The following is an 18600-nucleotide window of genomic DNA, read 5'->3' as shown; positions in this document are numbered from 1 at the left end:
ACACATGCATCACTGTGTTCCTTGTGAGAAATATGCACGTGTGTGTGTGTGTGTGTGTGTGTGTGTGTGTGTGTGTGTGTGTGTGTGTGTGTGTGTGTGTGTTGTCTGGTCGGTGAGTGAATAAAGTGTGTCTGTATATAATTATTTGTATATGTTGTGAAGGTTTCATTCAAAATGTAATTGGTAACATATTACAATTGTAATCACTAATTAGTAACCTAATAAATGCCGTAGCTAGATTAATTTCAGTACTTTCAATTAAGATAAATGTAAGTTAAATGAAGTAATCAAAGGTCGATTCAAATTACCGGTACAAGAAGGTCATCTGTTAACTGACTACATTTTAATGTAATCTACTCACCCCTGTTGTCTGTGTGTGTCTGCGCCTCTGTGTGAACATGTCTGTGTGCAGGTCTGTGTCCGAACGTGGGTGTGTCTGTGCATGTCTATGTGTGTGTCAGTGAGTCTTGCATCTCTGCATCGTTGTAACTCTTTACCTGGACCAGGGGAGACAGAAGCATTTGTCTCTTGGACACAGCAGCCTATGTGCACAATGAAACCCAATGGATTGGGTAAATCAACACAACATACCAGTATACCGGACATACATAGTGGCATGATGGAAAAAGCAACAAACAGTTGTGAGAAAGAGAGTCAGAGAGAGAGAGAGAGACAGGACAGTGAGAGAGAGAGAGAGAGAGAGAGAGAGAGAGAGAGAGAGAGAGAGAGAGAGAGAGAGAGAGAGAGAGAGAGAGAGAGAGAGAGAGAGAGAGAGAGAGAGAGAGAGACAGGCCAGTGAGAGAGAGAGACAGGCCAGTGAGAGAGAGAGAGAGAGAGAGAGAGAGACAGGACAGAGAGAGAGACAGGACAGAGAGAGAGACAGGACAGAGAGACAGAGTGTGAAGGGGACAATTAACGATACATGTACTGTAAGTGAAATCAGAGAGGAGCAGTGGGGGAATTCATACATATAAACACAATAGCAATGTTAATGTCACCATGCCTTAATAAAATCAATGTCTGAGAGAAAATGGAAGCTAGTGTATGCATCTGTATAATGACTCATGATTAATCCCTCTACAGACAATGGCTCATGAATAACCCCCACACAGTAAAAAGTGCTACAGCCAGATCCATACAGCCAAGAAGACAGTAACGTATGACTGCGGTCATAACCTCATAATGATTTGTGTCGGCAGACCTTCCAGGATGGGCAGAGAGTAGAGCTAATAGTCCCCCCAGAGGTACTCACTGCGTCTGCCTCTGCCTTCTCCCGAGTAGTACGCCCCCCTGCCACCACAGACTCCATGACAGCCACCCAGCGCTGTTTGTCGGGGAAGCTGGGGGCCATGAAGTAGAGGGCCTGACTGGGCCAGCAGGGTGCGTGAGAGAAGGACTCCAGCTTCAGCACGTACGGGACATCTGAGCAAAGAGAGGAGGTAACAATGGAGTTTGCTATGAGGGTGTCTGATGATCACTATTCGCTGCTATGGTTGTAGTCGCTCTGGATTAAGAAATTGTTGTACATGGTTTCAACAAACAGAATTGTTTAATTTAGCAACATTAATGATGCCTTTTCTTAATGACATTATTAGTACAGAACAGATCACATGTGCAGTGGTGATGTAAGAACATGACAGATTAGAAAGTTATGATCCCTCAAGTTATTTGACTTAACTGCAATAAGATTGATTACTCGTCATGAAAAGAAGATGAATATAAATTAAGTTCCCTTCCCCATTTCCCCTGGTGTTGTTAAAATGTCTCTAGATTCTGTACTGCTGTACATGGCGGAGATCCAGCAGTCCCGAGTTGGTGCCAGCTAGTCCGCAACCTCGCATCACTCTTGTTTCGCGATGCTTTGCAATGTTTAATACAGAACACAGCCATCACAGACATTGAAGGCTGGTTGGTCAAATACATTTTGTGTACCTGACTTAGCGATGTTGGGTAGCTCAGTCGCTCCCACGGCCCCGTGCACCATCACCTCTCCATCTGACGGACACAGGTCAAATTCTTCCAGTGGCTTCACTGAGTCTGAAAGAGTGGTAACACCTTATTTGATCACAGGCTGATCCCAATATATGAGCAGTAATTTATCACAGACTGATCCCAATATACTATGAGCAGGTGTATTAACCTACAGAAGTACTGTAAATACATTATAAATATCATGCAAGTACTTAATTTCTCCCTAATAGGAGTAACAACAGAGTGTAAGTACAAAGTATACTGTAGGCACTAACCCAAAAAGCCTTTAGGTTGTGGTATTAAACCCAAACCAAACTGTCACTTGGACAACAGAACCCTGAGGGTAGCAGTCACTTTAAGTGGGCTTGTACAGTACAATGTAATTGTTTGCACTTCCACTGTGTTGCACATGCATGTGATGAAAATGCAGAAAAGAGCAACCTTCTCTCGGCTCCATCTCGTAGACGGACACTTTAGTTCCATCCAGGACCACATATTTCCTCTCCCAGCCCTGGCCTCGCTTCCCATTCCTGCAATCACACAACCATATTACAGGAGCAGAAGAAATGATTCACTGTACTGTAGTTGCCTATTAATAGCCTCGTGTCACACCTGCTCATACCGGAAACCTTGTATGTCTGGCTATTATTTAGTCACAAGCTCTTGTTAATACTAGGTCCCGATACACTTTTTTCGTTCCCCATCGGATCCCGATACCACCATTTCTGCCGATACCAAATACTGAACCAGAGAATAATATTTAGAACTAGAACTGAACTCTAGCTTCCGGACTCAGTTTACCACTCAGCTCTAAGGTTTATTACTAGTCACACAACTACTGTACAACAAGAGAAGAAGAAAGATGCAATAATCATTGGCACATCTTCATACAGTATATAAAGACCTGGTTGGAACCTAGTCACATTTTAACTCGCTCTGATTGGCTAGGCCTTCTCTCCCTTTTGCCAACTTAAACTTAACAATTCAATTCAATTACATTTTCAATTTGAACACTTAACATGCCATTTTAGAAATGTACTTAATAACCGCACATTACCTGTATATAACTGTGATAACTGATTGCTTTTCTTTGTTGTTCTTGTATTGTTGTATCATTGTAGTTATGTATATATTCTCGGCATCATTGTAAATGAGGGTATCCCTCAATGATCTCTTAGAGAATTTAAATAAAGGTTGAAAAAGTGCAGCTGGTTGCGGTTCCAAAATGTACGTTTATTATAATTATAAAAAGATTGTGTGATGATCCGTTAGCCGTTTTCTAACTTCCGGTTCCGGCCGGGTAATTTTCGCCTTAAAATAAGGACCTGACTGACAATACGTTGGCAACAGAAGAACAGGGGGTCAGAGTAGATGTCAAAATGACAGTGCTTTAAAGTTGAATAGCCCTTTAACCACTTTCACTTAAAAAAGAAAACACCCATGTGAAGTGAGTGGTGCATTTTAGCATGATGATGTACAGTATCGATGATCATGTACATGATCTCACATAACGGTAACCACAGTAACGTGCTGCTACTGGATAATAGACACCCAACCCAAACACACAGTAATAGACACCCGACCCAAACACAGTCGCATGTTGGATCGGTTAGCACCGCTTAAAAAAAGGGGAAAATAAACTGCTTTGCGTCTGTCAAACATCCGACACCCGTTTTCCGCCACTGGGGGTGTGAGGCTGCGCCGCGCCGTAGACGGGTGGCGGCGGTCTCATGTAGACGTGACCATTAAGGTCGGCAGGGGCGCACATGACGGTCATGGGGGCTTGAATACCGTCTTGAAGCTGCTCCACGGGTGCTGCGTAATACGACGGCGCCACACTCGCCGCGGGTTGGTACGAATACACAGGTTGAGTTTGAGCCACAAGGTTAGCAGGTGGCGTCACGTAGTAGTAGCCTGCATATGCTGGGTCTTTAGTCTGGCTCTGTGGCGTAGAGTAGCCTGCATACGCTGGGTCTTTAGTCTGACTCTGTGGCGTAGAGTAGCCTGCATACGCTGGGTCTTTAGTCTGGCTCTGTGGTGTAGAGTAGTCTGCATACGCTGGGTATTTAGTCTGGCTCTGTGGCGTAGAGTAGTCTGCATACGCTGGGTCTTTAGTCTGGCTCTGTGGCGTAGAGTAGCCTGCATACGCTGGGTCTTTAGTCTGGCTCTGTGGCGTAGAGTAGCCTGCATACGCTGGGTCTTTAGTCTGGCTCTGTGGCGTAGAGTAGCCTGCATACGCTGGGTCATTATGGCTCTGTGGCGTAGAGTAGCCTGCATACGCTGGGTCTTTAGTCTGCCTCTGTGGCGTAGAGTAGCCTGCATACGCTGGGTCTTTATGGCTCTGTGGCGTAGAGTAGCCTGCATACACTGGGTCTTTAGTCTGGCTCTGTGGCATAGAGTAGCCTGCATACGCTGGGTCTTTATGGCTCTGTGGTGTAGAGTAGCCTGCATACGCTCGGTCTTTATGGCTCTGTTGCGTAGAGTAGCCTGCATACACTGGGTCTCTAGTCTGGCTCTGTGGCATAGAGTAGCCTGCATACGCTGGGTCTTTAGTCTGGTTCTGTGGGTCTTCATTCATAAGCTTGGCGGACAGAGACAGGGCCTCCATCACCTTGACGTTGAGCTCTGACAGCTCAGAGTGTTTCCTGTCTATGTCCTCCAGCTTCTGGTCGATGAGCGGTCCCATCTGGCTGCAGGCGGCCTCCAGTCGCAAGAACTCCACGTCGGCATCAGACCGGGTGTCTGTGGGATCGGCGCCCTGGATCATCTGCAGGAGCCGGTCCATCTTCTCCTCGTCAATGAGTGCAGGCTCCGGGTCGAGCTTGGTGACAGACTCCGTTGTCATCTCGGGCTCGGCGGTGAGGTCGGCACTAACAAAGTTGGACGGGAAGAGCCCCGTCCCCCGGTGCGTCTCCCCTCTCCACCAGTTGGGGTCGCTGTCATCCAGGATGGAGATAGTCTCCCCGGCCTTGAAGGTGAGCTCGTTGTCCTCGGCCGCCTCAAAGTCGTAGATGGCTCGCATCTTCCTTCGATCGGCCGCCGCCTTGTGCACGGAGGAGGAAGAGGACGTCAGGCTGGAGGTGGAGCTGATGGAAGAGGTGACAGGGAAGAGGCCGGACTGAAATGATGTATGCTGCTGCTGCTGCAGCGACAACTCAATGGCTTTGGCCAGGTCTTCCTCTTCCTTTCTGCTTGCAGAGACAGCAGGAGCCGCCGCCGCTGCAGCCAGGCTTGCTTTGACTTTCTTTTCAGCGGCAGCAGCCGCCTGGGAGGACGAGGAGGGGGAGGAGGAGGAGGAGCCCTTTGCGACGGGGGGGAAGATGAAACCTGCGTCGCGTAGATCCTTGATCATGGCGGAAATCAGGCAGAGCTGTGGGTCGTCGCGGAACTCCTCAGCCCACTCCACCATCAGCGTCTTCAGTCTCTTCACGAGCTTGGGGTTGCCCTTGTTCAACACAACATTGATCTCGTTGGCAAAATCCCTGGAACACACCTCCAGGTGGAAAGCTTTACCGCAGTTGGCAACGCAGGAGGCCAGCAGCGTGAGGGCCTGCATGGCCACCTGGGAATTCTTATGGTTGAGTCTTTTCATGATGGCGCGTAAACATTCTTTAGGACCGCCACGTGTCTTGCCCACTTTATCGCAGATGTTCAGAAGGAGGTTCCAGTCCTCTGTGGCGTTCATCTCGCTGGTCGCTTGCTCCACATCCTTATCGAACAGGTTTTTCCCAAAGATATTCATGGCTGAAGAAATAGAAAACAACTTATCTAGTCTTCCTTTGTTCGTGTATCATACGAAGAGATCCAATGTATTCTCTTCTTTCTGATGAGCAGAGTATTAAGACATCTTTTACCTTTTATAGACTGATCAGCGCTACGGTGTGATGTCAAACACACAACAATGCATGTCTAACTACGCCGGTTTGCGCAGGAGCCTCTAAAGTAGGGTTGCCAACTATCTGACATCCAAATAAGAGACTGTGTGATACTGATCAACAGGAAAAGGACGTATACTATGTCAGTGCCATTGATCCAAGACGAAAATGGATTGATTTGGATGGATTTAATGAATTGATTTGATCGTTAGAATAAACGTGCCTTACGGCTGCCGTGTTTGTAGTCAGGTGGGTGTGGTCAGATGGGTGGGTTCAGAGATTATTCAAGTATAGCTCCATATTTGGGCAGATGTATGAAATATGGCTCCGTATTTGGGCTGATATATGACGTATGGCTCCATATTTGGGCTGATTACAGTCATCTATGACTGTCATTTATAATCACTCTTTTGGGCAAAGAATTTAAATGTTAGGAGCTGGGATTGTCAGAGGTGGGAAGCACTCCGTTTGAGCAGCTGGGATTGTCACAGGTGGGTAGCACTTTGCTTGAGGACTTTTGTTAAAATGGACATACTTAAAGCTGAGGTCGCAAGAAAGAGAAAACTCATCGAAGATAGATCGCTTGTTAACGATACAAAGAAATACTTCAAAAGGGCTGACTTGGCACGCAAGGAGGAAGAGGACCATTTCAAAAGATGTGGATATAAGACTGATAAGGAGGAGGAAAATGAGCCATCCACCACATCTAATCCATGGTTGGAGTTGGAGTTTACAGAAGAGAAGGTGCCGTTGTCAACGTTGTCACGGCAGGAGGTAATCCGACGGCTGAGGAAGCAAGGGGAGCCTGTCCGTTTTTTTGGAGAATCAGACTACGGTGTCTTCCAAAGACTACAGAAGATTGAGATTCTGGCCCCAGAAGTTAACAAGGGATTGAGGAATGACCCGAAGGCAGCCTTGGACAAGATTGACCAACAGTACCTGAATGAGATTGTGGGGCGAACAGAGCCAGGAGAAATAGACACACAGTTTGACCTCAAAGTTCATGAGGAAAATACAACCATAGAAGAACTGGAGACTATTGGAAAAACCTGTCTGGACACAGGAGATGACAATCGTGACCAGGATATAATTTACCAAGTGTTGAGGTTTCTTCTGGGTCTGGATCTGAACGGCCGAGAGGACGATGTGGAAGTGCAGTGTTCAGGTCAAGCTGCTGATCGCCACTCACTCACAAACTGAGATCTCAAACCCCTCTTCAGGAAGCTGAGAAAGAAGAGTTTACCAGCTGACGTCAAATCACGGATATCATGAAATTCATGTTGGAAAGAGAATATGTCAAGGAATATTATGCGTATCTGCAGATAGCCATCGGTAATGCAGCTGCTCCATGGCCCATCGGTGTGACCATGATCATACACGGCGAGGAAAGATCTTTTCCAAACACGTGCCACATGTCCTGACTACCGACTAATAGACAGACACACATACAAAAAAGTCACTCCAAAGTCACTGCTCAAAAAGATAATTGATCTACAAGCTACAAGCTTTTAGTTCATGAGGGGTGCTAGCCCCTCCTATGTCCAGTTTTTGGTGTGTGTCCACAAACTTTGTCCTACACAAACATTAAATTCCCATTGACAATGGAGAATGGAGAATTTTACGTCAATGTAAATTTTATGTCATAGTCAAATTACGTCAAATGTTACGTCATAGTGTAAACACAAACTTTGCGTAACATTGCGTAACACAAACATTGATGACAAAGTTGAGGATGCAAATTGTGATTGGCCGGAATGAGATGTGTGTGTGTGTGTGTGTGTGTGTGTGTGTGTGTGTGTGTGTGTGTGTGTGTGTGTGTGTGCGTGCGTGCGTGCGTGCGTTTGTGCGTGCATGCGTGCGTGCGTGCGTCCATCCGGCAAATCGTTACACACTATCTCTATAGTCATGTGTTCCAAGATGGATCTGTCCAATATTTCATATTCCATCCTAATTGGCTAACATTGGCTTTCAAAGTTTGCAGGATTCGCCCGTTTTGAACAAAAAGCCTCAAATTATGAATACAGCATGCAATTTAGGTGAAATCTTTCACAGACTTTCCTACTAGGCTGGGGAATATATCCCACCCTTTTCACATTGGCATGTTATAGCGCCATCAACAGGTGGAGTTTTGCAAAACACTTTTTTAGAAATGCCTCAAATCATTCAATTGCCATCCAAGGTGTAAGAAGAAATGGCACCCTTTTCACATTGGCCTATTATAGCGCCACCAGCAGGCCACAACCTGACCTGCCCTGGTGGAGACCTGTGCCCCGAGGGGCACTTTTTCTAGTTATAGTTTTTAAAGTGTCTTATGTGTGTATCAAATTGTGGCATGTACACAGTACACTGTTGTTCCTTTGTTTATGTAAGAAAGAAAATCGAAATAAATGAATGAAAAGATCTAGATCGGCTATTTTTGCTCCTTTTGCGCAACACTATTGTATGACAAAGTAGGGCATTCATTTAAGAAAACACAACAAGTTATATAAGAAATATATATTTCCCACTGACAGCAACAATGTGAAAGATACAAAGATACAACTAACCTGGGCTGTTTCATCCACCCCTCCAGGCGCATGTGTCCGCTGGCCTCTTTGAGTTGCTGGCTAGGGGAGCTGCCTTTGTCACGACACGGACCCTCAGTCAAGTGCAGGGCACAGTCGCTGGAAAACCCACAGGTAGCTGGAAGGCAGGGTGAGCATTTCGGATGGCACAAAGCGTGACATTCTGATGGAGAGAAAGCACATCTTAATGAGTTAACGCCACCCGGTTCTGGCATTTCTCCCTGAAAGCACCCCTTTTTAAATTTGAAATACAGGATCCGTGATGTTTTGGAAGTGGCATAAATTGAGGGAGAGGTGGGGGTGTCAGGAAATAAGCAAGAAACTCATAAGAAATTCTGATTGCATAGAATCACATGGTATTTCAGAATGAGGTTATTTCTTTGGCCATGAAATTACTTGTGACAATGGACAATGAATAGGGCTATGGTGTCCTATACTGTAGGTCTACACAGTACAATCCTCAGCGCTAATTTAACTCTCGAAGTGTATGGATCTGTGAGGGTTGGGTAAATCTTTACACTCTCTGAGTTAAATTAACACAGACTTTTATGGTTTAGGGCTACAGTATATGACTTTCAAGGACCGTATAAACTTACCAAGACATGTGGCGGCCTGGCGGCCAAAGTGGACAGTGTCCAGACAGACAGTACACTTGGCAGCTCTCATGTTGAGTCCAACTGTGAAGCGGTGAGGGGTGTTGTGGTGGCCCCTCTCTCTCTCCCTATGACTCTCGCCCCTGTCTCTGTCTCTGTCTCTCTGACTGTCCTTCATACGGCGACTATACTCTGAATACAGTTAGAAACACAAGTGAGTGCGTAAAAACAGACAAAACTACATTTGGCAAGTCTCTGTGCACCATGCGATTAAAAAGAAAATTCAAACTAAAAATAAATAAAAATAAAATAAAACTCATAGTAACAGGTATGCAACTAAAGAGAAAAGCATTCAACAAAATAAACTAATACGTCTTAAAATGTTGAGGAAAGGGGCATTAGCAGGAGAAAAAAGCAAAGAATATGGTTAGTTTTGATCAATCCCTTTGATTACAAAAGGTCCACTGTTATGCTCATCCTTAAAAGCACTATCCAGTCAAAATGGTCTTTTCCACACCATTAAGTCCAGTGTGAGAAATGTCTCAAAGCTGAGTCATCAAAAGTGCGATGAAGGCCTGGTATGTGCTTTCAGGTTGACCCTCCAGAGGGCACTTTGAGCTGATCTTTCTGGACACTGGCTTCAGCTGACCTGAACTGATGAGTAATAGAGTTGGATCTCGATGACAAATATATTGGCAATGGCTGTATGAGAATTACAGGGCATTAAGCACAAAAGCCCTATTTTGCCTTTGGCAGGACATTTGGTGTTTCACTATTTTGTACCAGAAAACAGAATGCCTGGATATTACCTTTAAGGTGAGACTCCAGTGCTCGAATCTGGGTTTAAAAAGGTCAAACAGCATTGCAGATTGTACCAGGCATACACCCCTGTCAGTGTATGAGGTGGAACTGAAGAAGGGGGGGTTCTAGGAGGTCAAGGTGCAGGATCGTGCTGAGTTAATCAGATTGGGAGCTTTGTCATCCAAGATTTAAAAAAATGCAATCGCTTCAGATTTCTAAAGCTTTGCACTGGGGAAGAGGAAAAGGTCCATGTGACGTTCGGACACGCAGTTTGGAGCACACAGCCTCATCTCAGCAGTCCTGCTGACATTTGATAATAAGAGTGCAGAGCTTTAAAAAAAATCTGGCCTCTTTGAAAGGATAATGGAAATGAGATGAGGAACCGAACCGCAGGGGGCCATGAGATACTGCAGGACGACTTACTTTCAAATGTGACCCTCCTTCTCTCTGAAAGGTGGGTGAAAGAAAAAGGCCACGATAAGAGATCTACTGTATGACCAGTGTGTGTGTGTGTGTGTGTGTGTGTGTGTGTGTGTGTGTGTGTGTGTGTGTGAGCGTGCGTGCGTGCGTGCGTTACTGTGTGTTGAACAGACATCTCCCTCAGACCTCATTGTTTGGGTTCCACTCACCCTCTGGGGTAGCGGCGTCCTTCCTTCGTGCAGAGCTGGAAGGTGCCATGCTGCCAGGCCCTCCTTGTTGGTGGTGCTCCGGAGACTTCATGGAGGACATCATCATCTGCTGCCGTGCTGTGACTTGAGAAGCTGGATTACCATGCTCCGGTGCTTTGTACTGGACCGCTAGGTAAATACGGGTGGGTGATAACAAGCATGCAGTAACACGATATAACGTAACATAACACAACATTACATAACAACATACAGCAACATATAACAGTAGCATAACGCAACATAGCGGAACTGAGCAGAGTGGAACAACATAACAGTAACATACTGTAACAGAAGAAGATGACTGGGTCTCACCTTCCTCTCTCAGAGAGCGTAGCTCCATCCTCATGTTCTGCAGTGCATCCTCCAGCTCAGAGCAGCGGCCACGCTCCTTGTCCAGTGCTACCTTCAAGTCGCTGTACTGCAGTGGCACGGGCTGGGCCGGAGGTACAGGAGGCACCTGACCCTGACCCTGACCCTGACTCTGACCCTGACCCTGAGCCTGGGCCTGGGCAGCCATGGCAGCCAGCAGGTCCTCTCTACGACGCCCAAATAGACCCTGTAGCACACATACAGTACAAGACATACGTATACGCACATATGGATGTGTGTGTGTGTGTGTGTGTGTGTGTGTGTGTGTGTGTGTGTGTGTGTGTGTGTGTGTGTGTGTGTGTGTGTGTGTGTGTGTGTGCGCGCATGCGTGCGTGTCGAGATCAATGTTTAAAATATGAGATTACATAACATTTCTGCCACCTGTCATTTATGTAATTAAAAAGGGTTATTAAAACATAGAATCTTTAGACCCACGCTCTCAAACACATGGAATGTTAACTTTCTGATGATTAATAACTACTAGTGGGGCTAGTGTGATCTACTGCAACTAATTCTTTCATCATGATAGCACATCAGAGAGAGTTATAGAGCGCCAAAATCCTCACATCACTCGCTCATCCCCTGGTTCTGCCTGGTTTTCTATGGATAATAACATGGGGTCATCTTAAAATCGTTTCATATAAGCATTGTGGTCCAAAAATAAACAAGCTGTCTCTGCGTTATTGTCAGGTGTCTCTGTCTGTTTCTAGTGAAAATGTAACTAATTCAGTAGCAGTAACAATAGCGTTTTCTCTCATGTCAGTTGATTCTTCATATCCATATGAGTGAAACAGCCGGGATGACATGTTTATTTTTCAAACACAGTTCTTATATGAGGCGATCTAAAATCTCGCTATGGGGATTACAATGCAAATAAAAAGTACATGAACCCGTGTATTTGCGCCCTCTACCGATATTGACATCAGACGTCGGTGCTTTATAGACGGAATGTCTATGGGATAGACAGCTTAAGCCTTTTTTATTTAGGTACTAGTACAAGAAATGACTGACGTTTCGATCTGGCGATCTTCCTCAGAGTCATGAAATGGCAGCCAGCGTCTAGGGATGCATACAGAGGTAGGTGAGGGATGTGCTCTGAATAAGCTAATGGCCATTGGCTGAGTTTCATGGTAGTTAAGCTCTTCTGTCAGCAGTCTCTGATATGTGACAACTGACAATCAAGGTGATTAACACACGGTTGGCTCTGGATATATGGACATTTTGAACAGTTACACAAGGTAAATATAAGATAGATAGATACCTTTATTATCCCAAGGGATATAAATATATAGTCAAACAGTAGTTCTTCCATATGTTGCCGGCTGAACAGGGTAACTACTGTACCATGGAACAGAGCCAATTACCATTGGCTTATTGAGAGCACAGCCCTCACCTAACCTCTGTATTTAAATAGCATATTTAGATGCTGCCATTTCATGACTCTGAGAAAGATTGCACTAGCACCCAAATAAAAAAGGCTTAAACTGTCCGAGCTGCTCCAGTGTCTATCCCTTCTGCTCCTGTGACGCACCGGATTAGCCACATGAGGCTGTGGCGTGCTAGTACTCTCTTTGTTCTCTAAAGTGTAGTTATGTTTGACATGTTATGTCTGACCTTCTTCTTCTTGGAGCCGCCATGGTCGACCCTGGCTTGGAGGAAGTCTATGAGCTTGGTCTGCTGGGTGATGGTCCCCTCCATCTTCACCTTCTCATGGGAGAACACGGCCTGCAGGTGGAGCTAAATGAACATTACTAACGCCATGAATCTCTCCTCGTGTACTTTACAAAGAGTAGAACAGTAGAGAGTCAGGGAGACAGACAGACAGACAGACAGAAAATGAGATGAGATGATGAGATGAGATATACTTTATTGTCCCACGGGGGGAATTTGTCTTGGGCAAAAGTGCAGTAGTACATCAACGTTTTAAAACACACAATGTGTATTGTCTATGTGCAGCACGCAAATGGGAGAGAAGGAAGATAAAGAGAGCGTGCGTGCGTGCGTGCGTGCGTGCGTGCGTGCGTGCGTGCGTGCGTGTGTGCGTGCGCGCACTATGCATGTTGTGTACATATTGTAGGCTTGTATTTTGTATGCCTGCATTCTACTAGCAGTAATAGTGTAAAGCTGTGAACTTGTGCTACGTTATTCAGTTGGCACTGCAACAACACCTGAACCAGAAAATGATACTTTACTCACTGGATCAACCAACTCACTCTTGTGTATTTTATGCATTATTTCAGGTGGGTAAATGTCACATAAGCAATACCGGGAAAACTCCCCTCTGTCAGGTGAAAAAAATGCATTGAAGGAAGCATGAGGTCAGTCCGTTGCTCTCCCCAGGTTGGCGTAGGGAGTGCAGAGCCCAGGATTATATGATTAGATAATTGACACTGGGTGAAAAAATGGGTTACAAAATCGTGGGATAAAGATTATACAAAAAATAATAATAATAAAATCCTCACCCCCACACTTCTTGTTTGTCTACGTTGGTTTCTAGTTTCTTTCTAACCTTTTAAACTTTTTAACTAGTTTCGTTTTTGTTTTTTTTTAATACCTGGGCTATATAAATTGTATGTATGTATTATTATTATGGTTTTAGTATACAATACAGTAAATGTGTACTGCATACATCGTATACAATGGTAGTACTATAACTATAAAGTAGCAGTACCTGGATGTTCTCCAGTTGGTACTCCAAGTCTGTCCTCTCCGTTTTCAGTATGTCTGTCTGGTCAAGAGCATCCTGCAGACCCTGCGTCAGGCGGAAGATGTGGGTCTTCTGAGCATCCATCTGCTGCTGCAGCTTCCCTTGCTTTGAGGGGAAATAAAAACATTGTGTGAATGTAAACAGAGGTCGGTGTAGTGCTGATGACTCAAGCAAGTGTCATGTCCGCTGTGAAGTCCTCCCTGCACATTGGTTACAAACAAGTATTTTCTGATAGAAATGTCGGTATTTCAAAAATATATAAAGCCATATATATAGACGCTTCCTTGTGTAAAAATAGGAGACGTGTGAATGCAAACGGAGGTGTATGACTCAAGGAAGTTCCATGTCGGATGAGCAGTTCTCCAGAAGCCACCCGCTCTGGTATGGGCATGCGCTAGTACAAATAAAGGCAAAAATGCCATGAAAAATAGCCCTCGAAAAAGATTGTGGAAGGGCCTACAGGACCTACAATATATGGTTGATCCTATAATAATACTGTAAACATCCTATAGTACAGCAGATAATTGAAACAATCTTTCACTTGGTGATACAAGCGTGAAATTTGGGATGAACATGCCTCTGGGTCATCTCTTTAACTTTTTAAACCGAACCAACGAAAAATCCAATATGGTGGTAATTTTTCAAGATGGCCGCCAAATGAAAAAGGCCTTTTGTGGCGGTACTAGACAACCAAGGGTCCGGCCGACTCGAGACCAGGCACTGCACTCCCTGTGGGTGTATGGAACGTGTGTGTCGAATTTGAAGTCGGTGGGGCGAACGGTTCTTGAGTTACGTGGATTGCAGATGTACAGACACACAAAATTCGTGCAATTAGCAGATCATTGGAACGGTTGTTCGCTTGGTGATACAAGCGTGACATTTGCCATGAACATTCCTTCGGGTCAACTCTTTAACTTTTTAAACCGAGCCAACGAAAAATCCAATATGGCGGTCATTTTTCAAGATGGCCGCCAAATAAAAAAGGTTTGTGGCGGTTCTCGACAACCATGGGTCCGGCCGACTCGAGACCAGGCACTGCACTCCCTGTGGGTGTATGGAACGTGTGTGTCGAATTTGAAGTCGGTGGGGTGAACGGTTCTCGAGTTACGTGGATTACAGATGCAGACACACACAAAATTCGTGCAATTAGCAGATCATTGGAACGGTTGTTCGCTTGGTGATACAAGCGTCACATTTGCCATGAACATTCCTTTGGGTCAACTCTTTAACTTTTTAAACCGAGCCATCTTGAAAAATCACCGCCATATTGGATTTTTGGATGGCTTGGTTTAAAAAGTTAAAGAGTTGAACCAAAGGAATGTTCACGGCATCATACATCTGTAATCCACGTAACTCGAGAACCGTTCGCCCCACCGACTTCAAATTCGACACACACGTTCCACACACCCACAAGGAGTGCCTGGTCTCGAGTCGGCCGGACCCATGGTTGTCCAGAACCGACACAAACCTTTTTCATTTGGCGACCATTTTGAAAATATTGGATTTTTCGTTGGCTCGGTTTAAAAAGTTAAAGAGATGACCCAGAGGCATGTTCATGCCAAATTTCACACTTGTATCACCTTGTGAAAGATTCTCTCACAATATGGCTGTTAGCCGCTGTACTACTACTGCCGGAACCATTTTAGTCATTGATAGAGTAAATGACTCGACATTGTAAGCCTTATTTCTTATGTGCATAGACTTACAGTGAGTTAGTGGATCAATGCCTTGCTCAAGAGCCTTTCAACAGGGCCCACGCCTATGGATCTGCTAGCTGTTGTGTGGATCAAACCTAATGTATGGCCTTTTAATTCCAGCAGGGTGAAAGCATCAGCAAAAATACCCAACATTTGAACTAATGAGAGCAAATGCAGAGATTCTTACTTGGCATTTCATAAAGCAAACACCTGACCTCATGCCAAAAGGCGCTCACGTTGGCTATTCTTTCAGAGTGTTGTCATTACGAGGTACGAGTGCAGAGAACGCACCTCATCCAGCAGCCTCTGTTTCAGCTCCCTCTCACTCTCCAACTTTTGCTGCAGACTGTGGGCATTCATCTCCAGCATGGCATGCTTCTTCTCTAGGTCGTTCAGCTGGATGGTATAGAGAGGAGAGAGGAGAGATGAAAGATCTGTGATCCGCTCACTAGGAAATGCTAAATACTGAATGTAGATTTGGGGCAGGTGGTAGGCAGTGGTAAAAAAGCCTCACAGTGTCAGAGAGGCCCTCTGCTTTGAGTTTCTGATCTTTGAGAACTTGCTGTAGGGCTTGGATCTCTGCTTTGTGCTCCTTCACTGCCTGCTCCACAGTTTGGCGAGACTCTGAGTTCCGCTGGTCTGCACGAAGCCTGTCGGACGAGAGCAGGAAGAACGTGAATAAAACTGCCGTTTTTTAAATGCAGTCATGCCTATGCAGCAATAGTAATACATTGCAATTGTAACATGTGCGTGTGTGCCAAACATGTCTACTTGCATCACCTTGCATGGATTTGTGTGTGTATGTGTGTACGTGTGTATGTGTGTATGTGTGCGTGTGTGCATGCATGCATGCGTGTTTGATTAGAGCATAAATACATTAATGCAGTCTGCATTTCAAATGTGAAAGGACTGTAATTATCTACCTTTACTGCAAATGTTTATAAAACTGGTGTCTGTGTCTCTAATCACAGTAGAATGAATGTCTTTCAACAAATGGAATAGTTAATGCTGCTGATGGCAATCAAATCAACAGCATTGCTCCCTGAATTAGTCAGGCAGCATGCTATGCTAAATCAGGGAACACAATGTGAGTAAGCAATACATTTAACTGACATGGAAAACATCTTTGGTGGTATACCCTTTGAGCCCTGTCAGACGCTGAACTAGAAAGGTAGAGGCTTGTGTATTGGAGCCAAGATTTGCCAACAGTGAGTGTAGCAGCATTGAGAAGCAGTGATTGAGTGAAGGAGGGATCCATAGACCCTCATTTATCAACTCGACGTACGCCAAAATATGGGTGCACGCTGAAATTACAATTTTCGGCATATACCATTTCCGCAAAAACCTTGAACTTGAACGTGTGCCAGGACAAAATCACGTTAGGTCAGGAGCTGTCGTACGCTTTGTTCTCACCTGTTTTTCTCTCGTATACAAGCGGAGCAGCATTGTCTGAACTGCTGACATGCTGTCACAGGCATCTAAACATTATGTATTCACTCCTAAAATGTATAAAACTATTAATACATGTGATTTTTGTAATGGCATGTCATTTGTACTTGTAATGAGGTAAATAAAACGTATGGTGCATTTATATAGTGGCTGGCTTAAGCACTTTATAATGTGCATTATTTTCACTCATTCACAGTTCACAAATACATAAGTAAGTAAGTAAGTATTAGTAAGTAAGAACGTACTTATTTACTTACAGTTCACACCTCTACAAGCTTGTGAGCTTGTAAATTGGCTATTTTCACTTCTTCTAACTTAAATGTATTCTACACATTCATTAAATTCTCTTGCATTTTTTAAATGTCTTTTTAATTTCTGAAAATGTTAGCTTTTTTGGTTTTGAAAGTCTTTTGAAATACAATAAAAATAACAATGTAGTGTAGTAAATGGATTTCTTAAAATGTGTCCACGACCCAAACATGGGTCCCGATAGAGACGCCCGACCCTGAGTGTAGTAATCTAGTTTAGCCTACAGTCAACTCTTTGAAACTCTGTAGGCGTGTGAGTAAGTGTGGTTATAGTATCTGCGGGAGTGTCATAGATGTACAGTACATGTCTATAGATATTATGGATACAGATATAAATAGGTCATTGCTTATGAGTCTACTTGCATGTTCAGTTGTTCACAGCCACCTACTATTGTGGGGGACGGAAGCACGAATGCTATGAATGTTAATGTTATACAAAACCTCTTTATCTTTGAACATTGTCTGCCATCCGCTCACACAAGGAAATCTAATTGCATTAACATTATACTCTATTTTTTCTCTCAGAAAGGCAGACAGGTGTTGAAAATTAAAATGTATCTGGTTTGTCCAATGTAAATATGATGTTGTATAATCAATCAATCAATCAATCAACCGTCCGTCCGACCAACCGATCAATTGACAAATTGATTGACAGATCAATCAATCTGTCCTGACTGAGTGAGTGAGTGTCTGTGACCTGTTCTGTTTCTCGGTGTCCAGCAGCCTCTGGACCTCCCTGGTCCTCCTCTCAGCCTGACTCTTCTCGTCCTCCAGCGCCGACCTCCAGGCCTCCCACTGCCTCTCCTTCTCCAGCAGCTCATCATTCAGGTTCTCCAGCTCCATCACCTGTTCCTCTAACATGGTGCATGTGGTCTTCAGGGTCTCCATGTTCTGCCATGTCACAGGACAGAGGTTTTCCCATTTCATTTAGTGAAGTGCATTTAGTTTTAATATATATATATATATATATATATATATATACATATACATATACATATACATACATACATACATACACCGTATATATGTCATATATATGTCAAGACTATAGTTAAGTATAATTGTTATAGTCATGGCCTAGTCTAATCTAGTCTAGTTGAATTTAGTTTAGTTGAATTTAGTTCAGTTAAGTATAGTTGGGCTTGAGTTAATTTAATCTATCTTCACCAATGATAATAAAACAAAAAAAACACATAACAGCATAAAAATGTTTCACAAATCCGTGTTGGTACAATACAAAGAAATGTGCTACACTTGCAATAATACACTTGTTTTCATGTGATACCGTGAGATTTATTTTTATATTGATTGAATACTTTATTAACAGTTTGCAAACCGTACAGTGGTACGATTATACAATGGTGCTATAAATCTACACAAACAGCCCTGAGGGCTTATTTCCATTTTGGTCCGGTGTATTTATCTAAGGCTCAACATCTCATGGTACAGCACTCCCTCTTACGTATTAGTGTGAGTGTGACAAATCTATCTTAAGAAAATACCATGCGAGTATTTAGCATCCAAACTATTTATATACAGTTGATGCCTAATTCATACAGGTTGATGCATTTAATCAAAGTGAAAAGTCAACCTCTTTC

The 18600-nt window shown here is 44.1% G+C and overlaps 2 protein-coding genes and 1 pseudogene across 3 annotated transcripts in view; 1 reads left to right on the top strand and 2 right to left on the bottom strand.

Annotated features, from left to right (window-relative positions):
* The window catches only part of citb (citron rho-interacting serine/threonine kinase b), a gene marked incomplete at its 5' end in the record, with an annotated part of 68962 nt that overhangs the window by 14618 nt on the left and 35744 nt on the right, over window positions 1-18600 (bottom strand). Inside the window, 14 exons of the mRNA XM_080766179.1 lie at window positions 498-542; window positions 1253-1422; window positions 1933-2037; window positions 2413-2501; window positions 8393-8573; window positions 9007-9195; window positions 10228-10251; window positions 10434-10601; window positions 10785-11028; window positions 12456-12578; window positions 13513-13653; window positions 15537-15641; window positions 15760-15895; window positions 17700-17893. Of these exons, the coding sequence (XP_080622305.1) occupies window positions 498-542; window positions 1253-1422; window positions 1933-2037; window positions 2413-2501; window positions 8393-8573; window positions 9007-9195; window positions 10228-10251; window positions 10434-10601; window positions 10785-11028; window positions 12456-12578; window positions 13513-13653; window positions 15537-15641; window positions 15760-15895; window positions 17700-17893 (1914 nt within the window). The remainder of the gene's footprint in view (window positions 1-497; window positions 543-1252; window positions 1423-1932; window positions 2038-2412; window positions 2502-8392; window positions 8574-9006; window positions 9196-10227; window positions 10252-10433; window positions 10602-10784; window positions 11029-12455; window positions 12579-13512; window positions 13654-15536; window positions 15642-15759; window positions 15896-17699; window positions 17894-18600) is intronic.
* On the bottom strand, window positions 3626-5713 carry LOC308317772 (signal transducing adapter molecule 1-like; the record flags this gene model as incomplete). Its single annotated transcript, XM_080767051.1, has 1 exon — window positions 3626-5713. The coding sequence occupies one exon, from the start codon at window positions 5711-5713 to the stop codon at window positions 3626-3628; it is 2088 nt and encodes a 695-aa protein (XP_080623177.1).
* LOC308317771 (pre-mRNA-splicing factor 18-like) lies at window positions 6372-7278 on the top strand (annotated as a pseudogene). The gene has a single exon. The product of its transcript is annotated as a pre-mRNA-splicing factor 18-like (transcript).

This window comes from Protomyctophum bolini, assembly GCF_963924005.1.
Source record: "Protomyctophum bolini genome assembly, chromosome: 6".
NCBI classification, from domain to species: Eukaryota; Metazoa; Chordata; class Actinopteri; order Myctophiformes; family Myctophidae; genus Protomyctophum; species Protomyctophum bolini.
The sequence above is the reverse complement of the archived record's forward strand: the minus strand, read 5'-3'. Positions and strand labels throughout refer to the sequence as shown.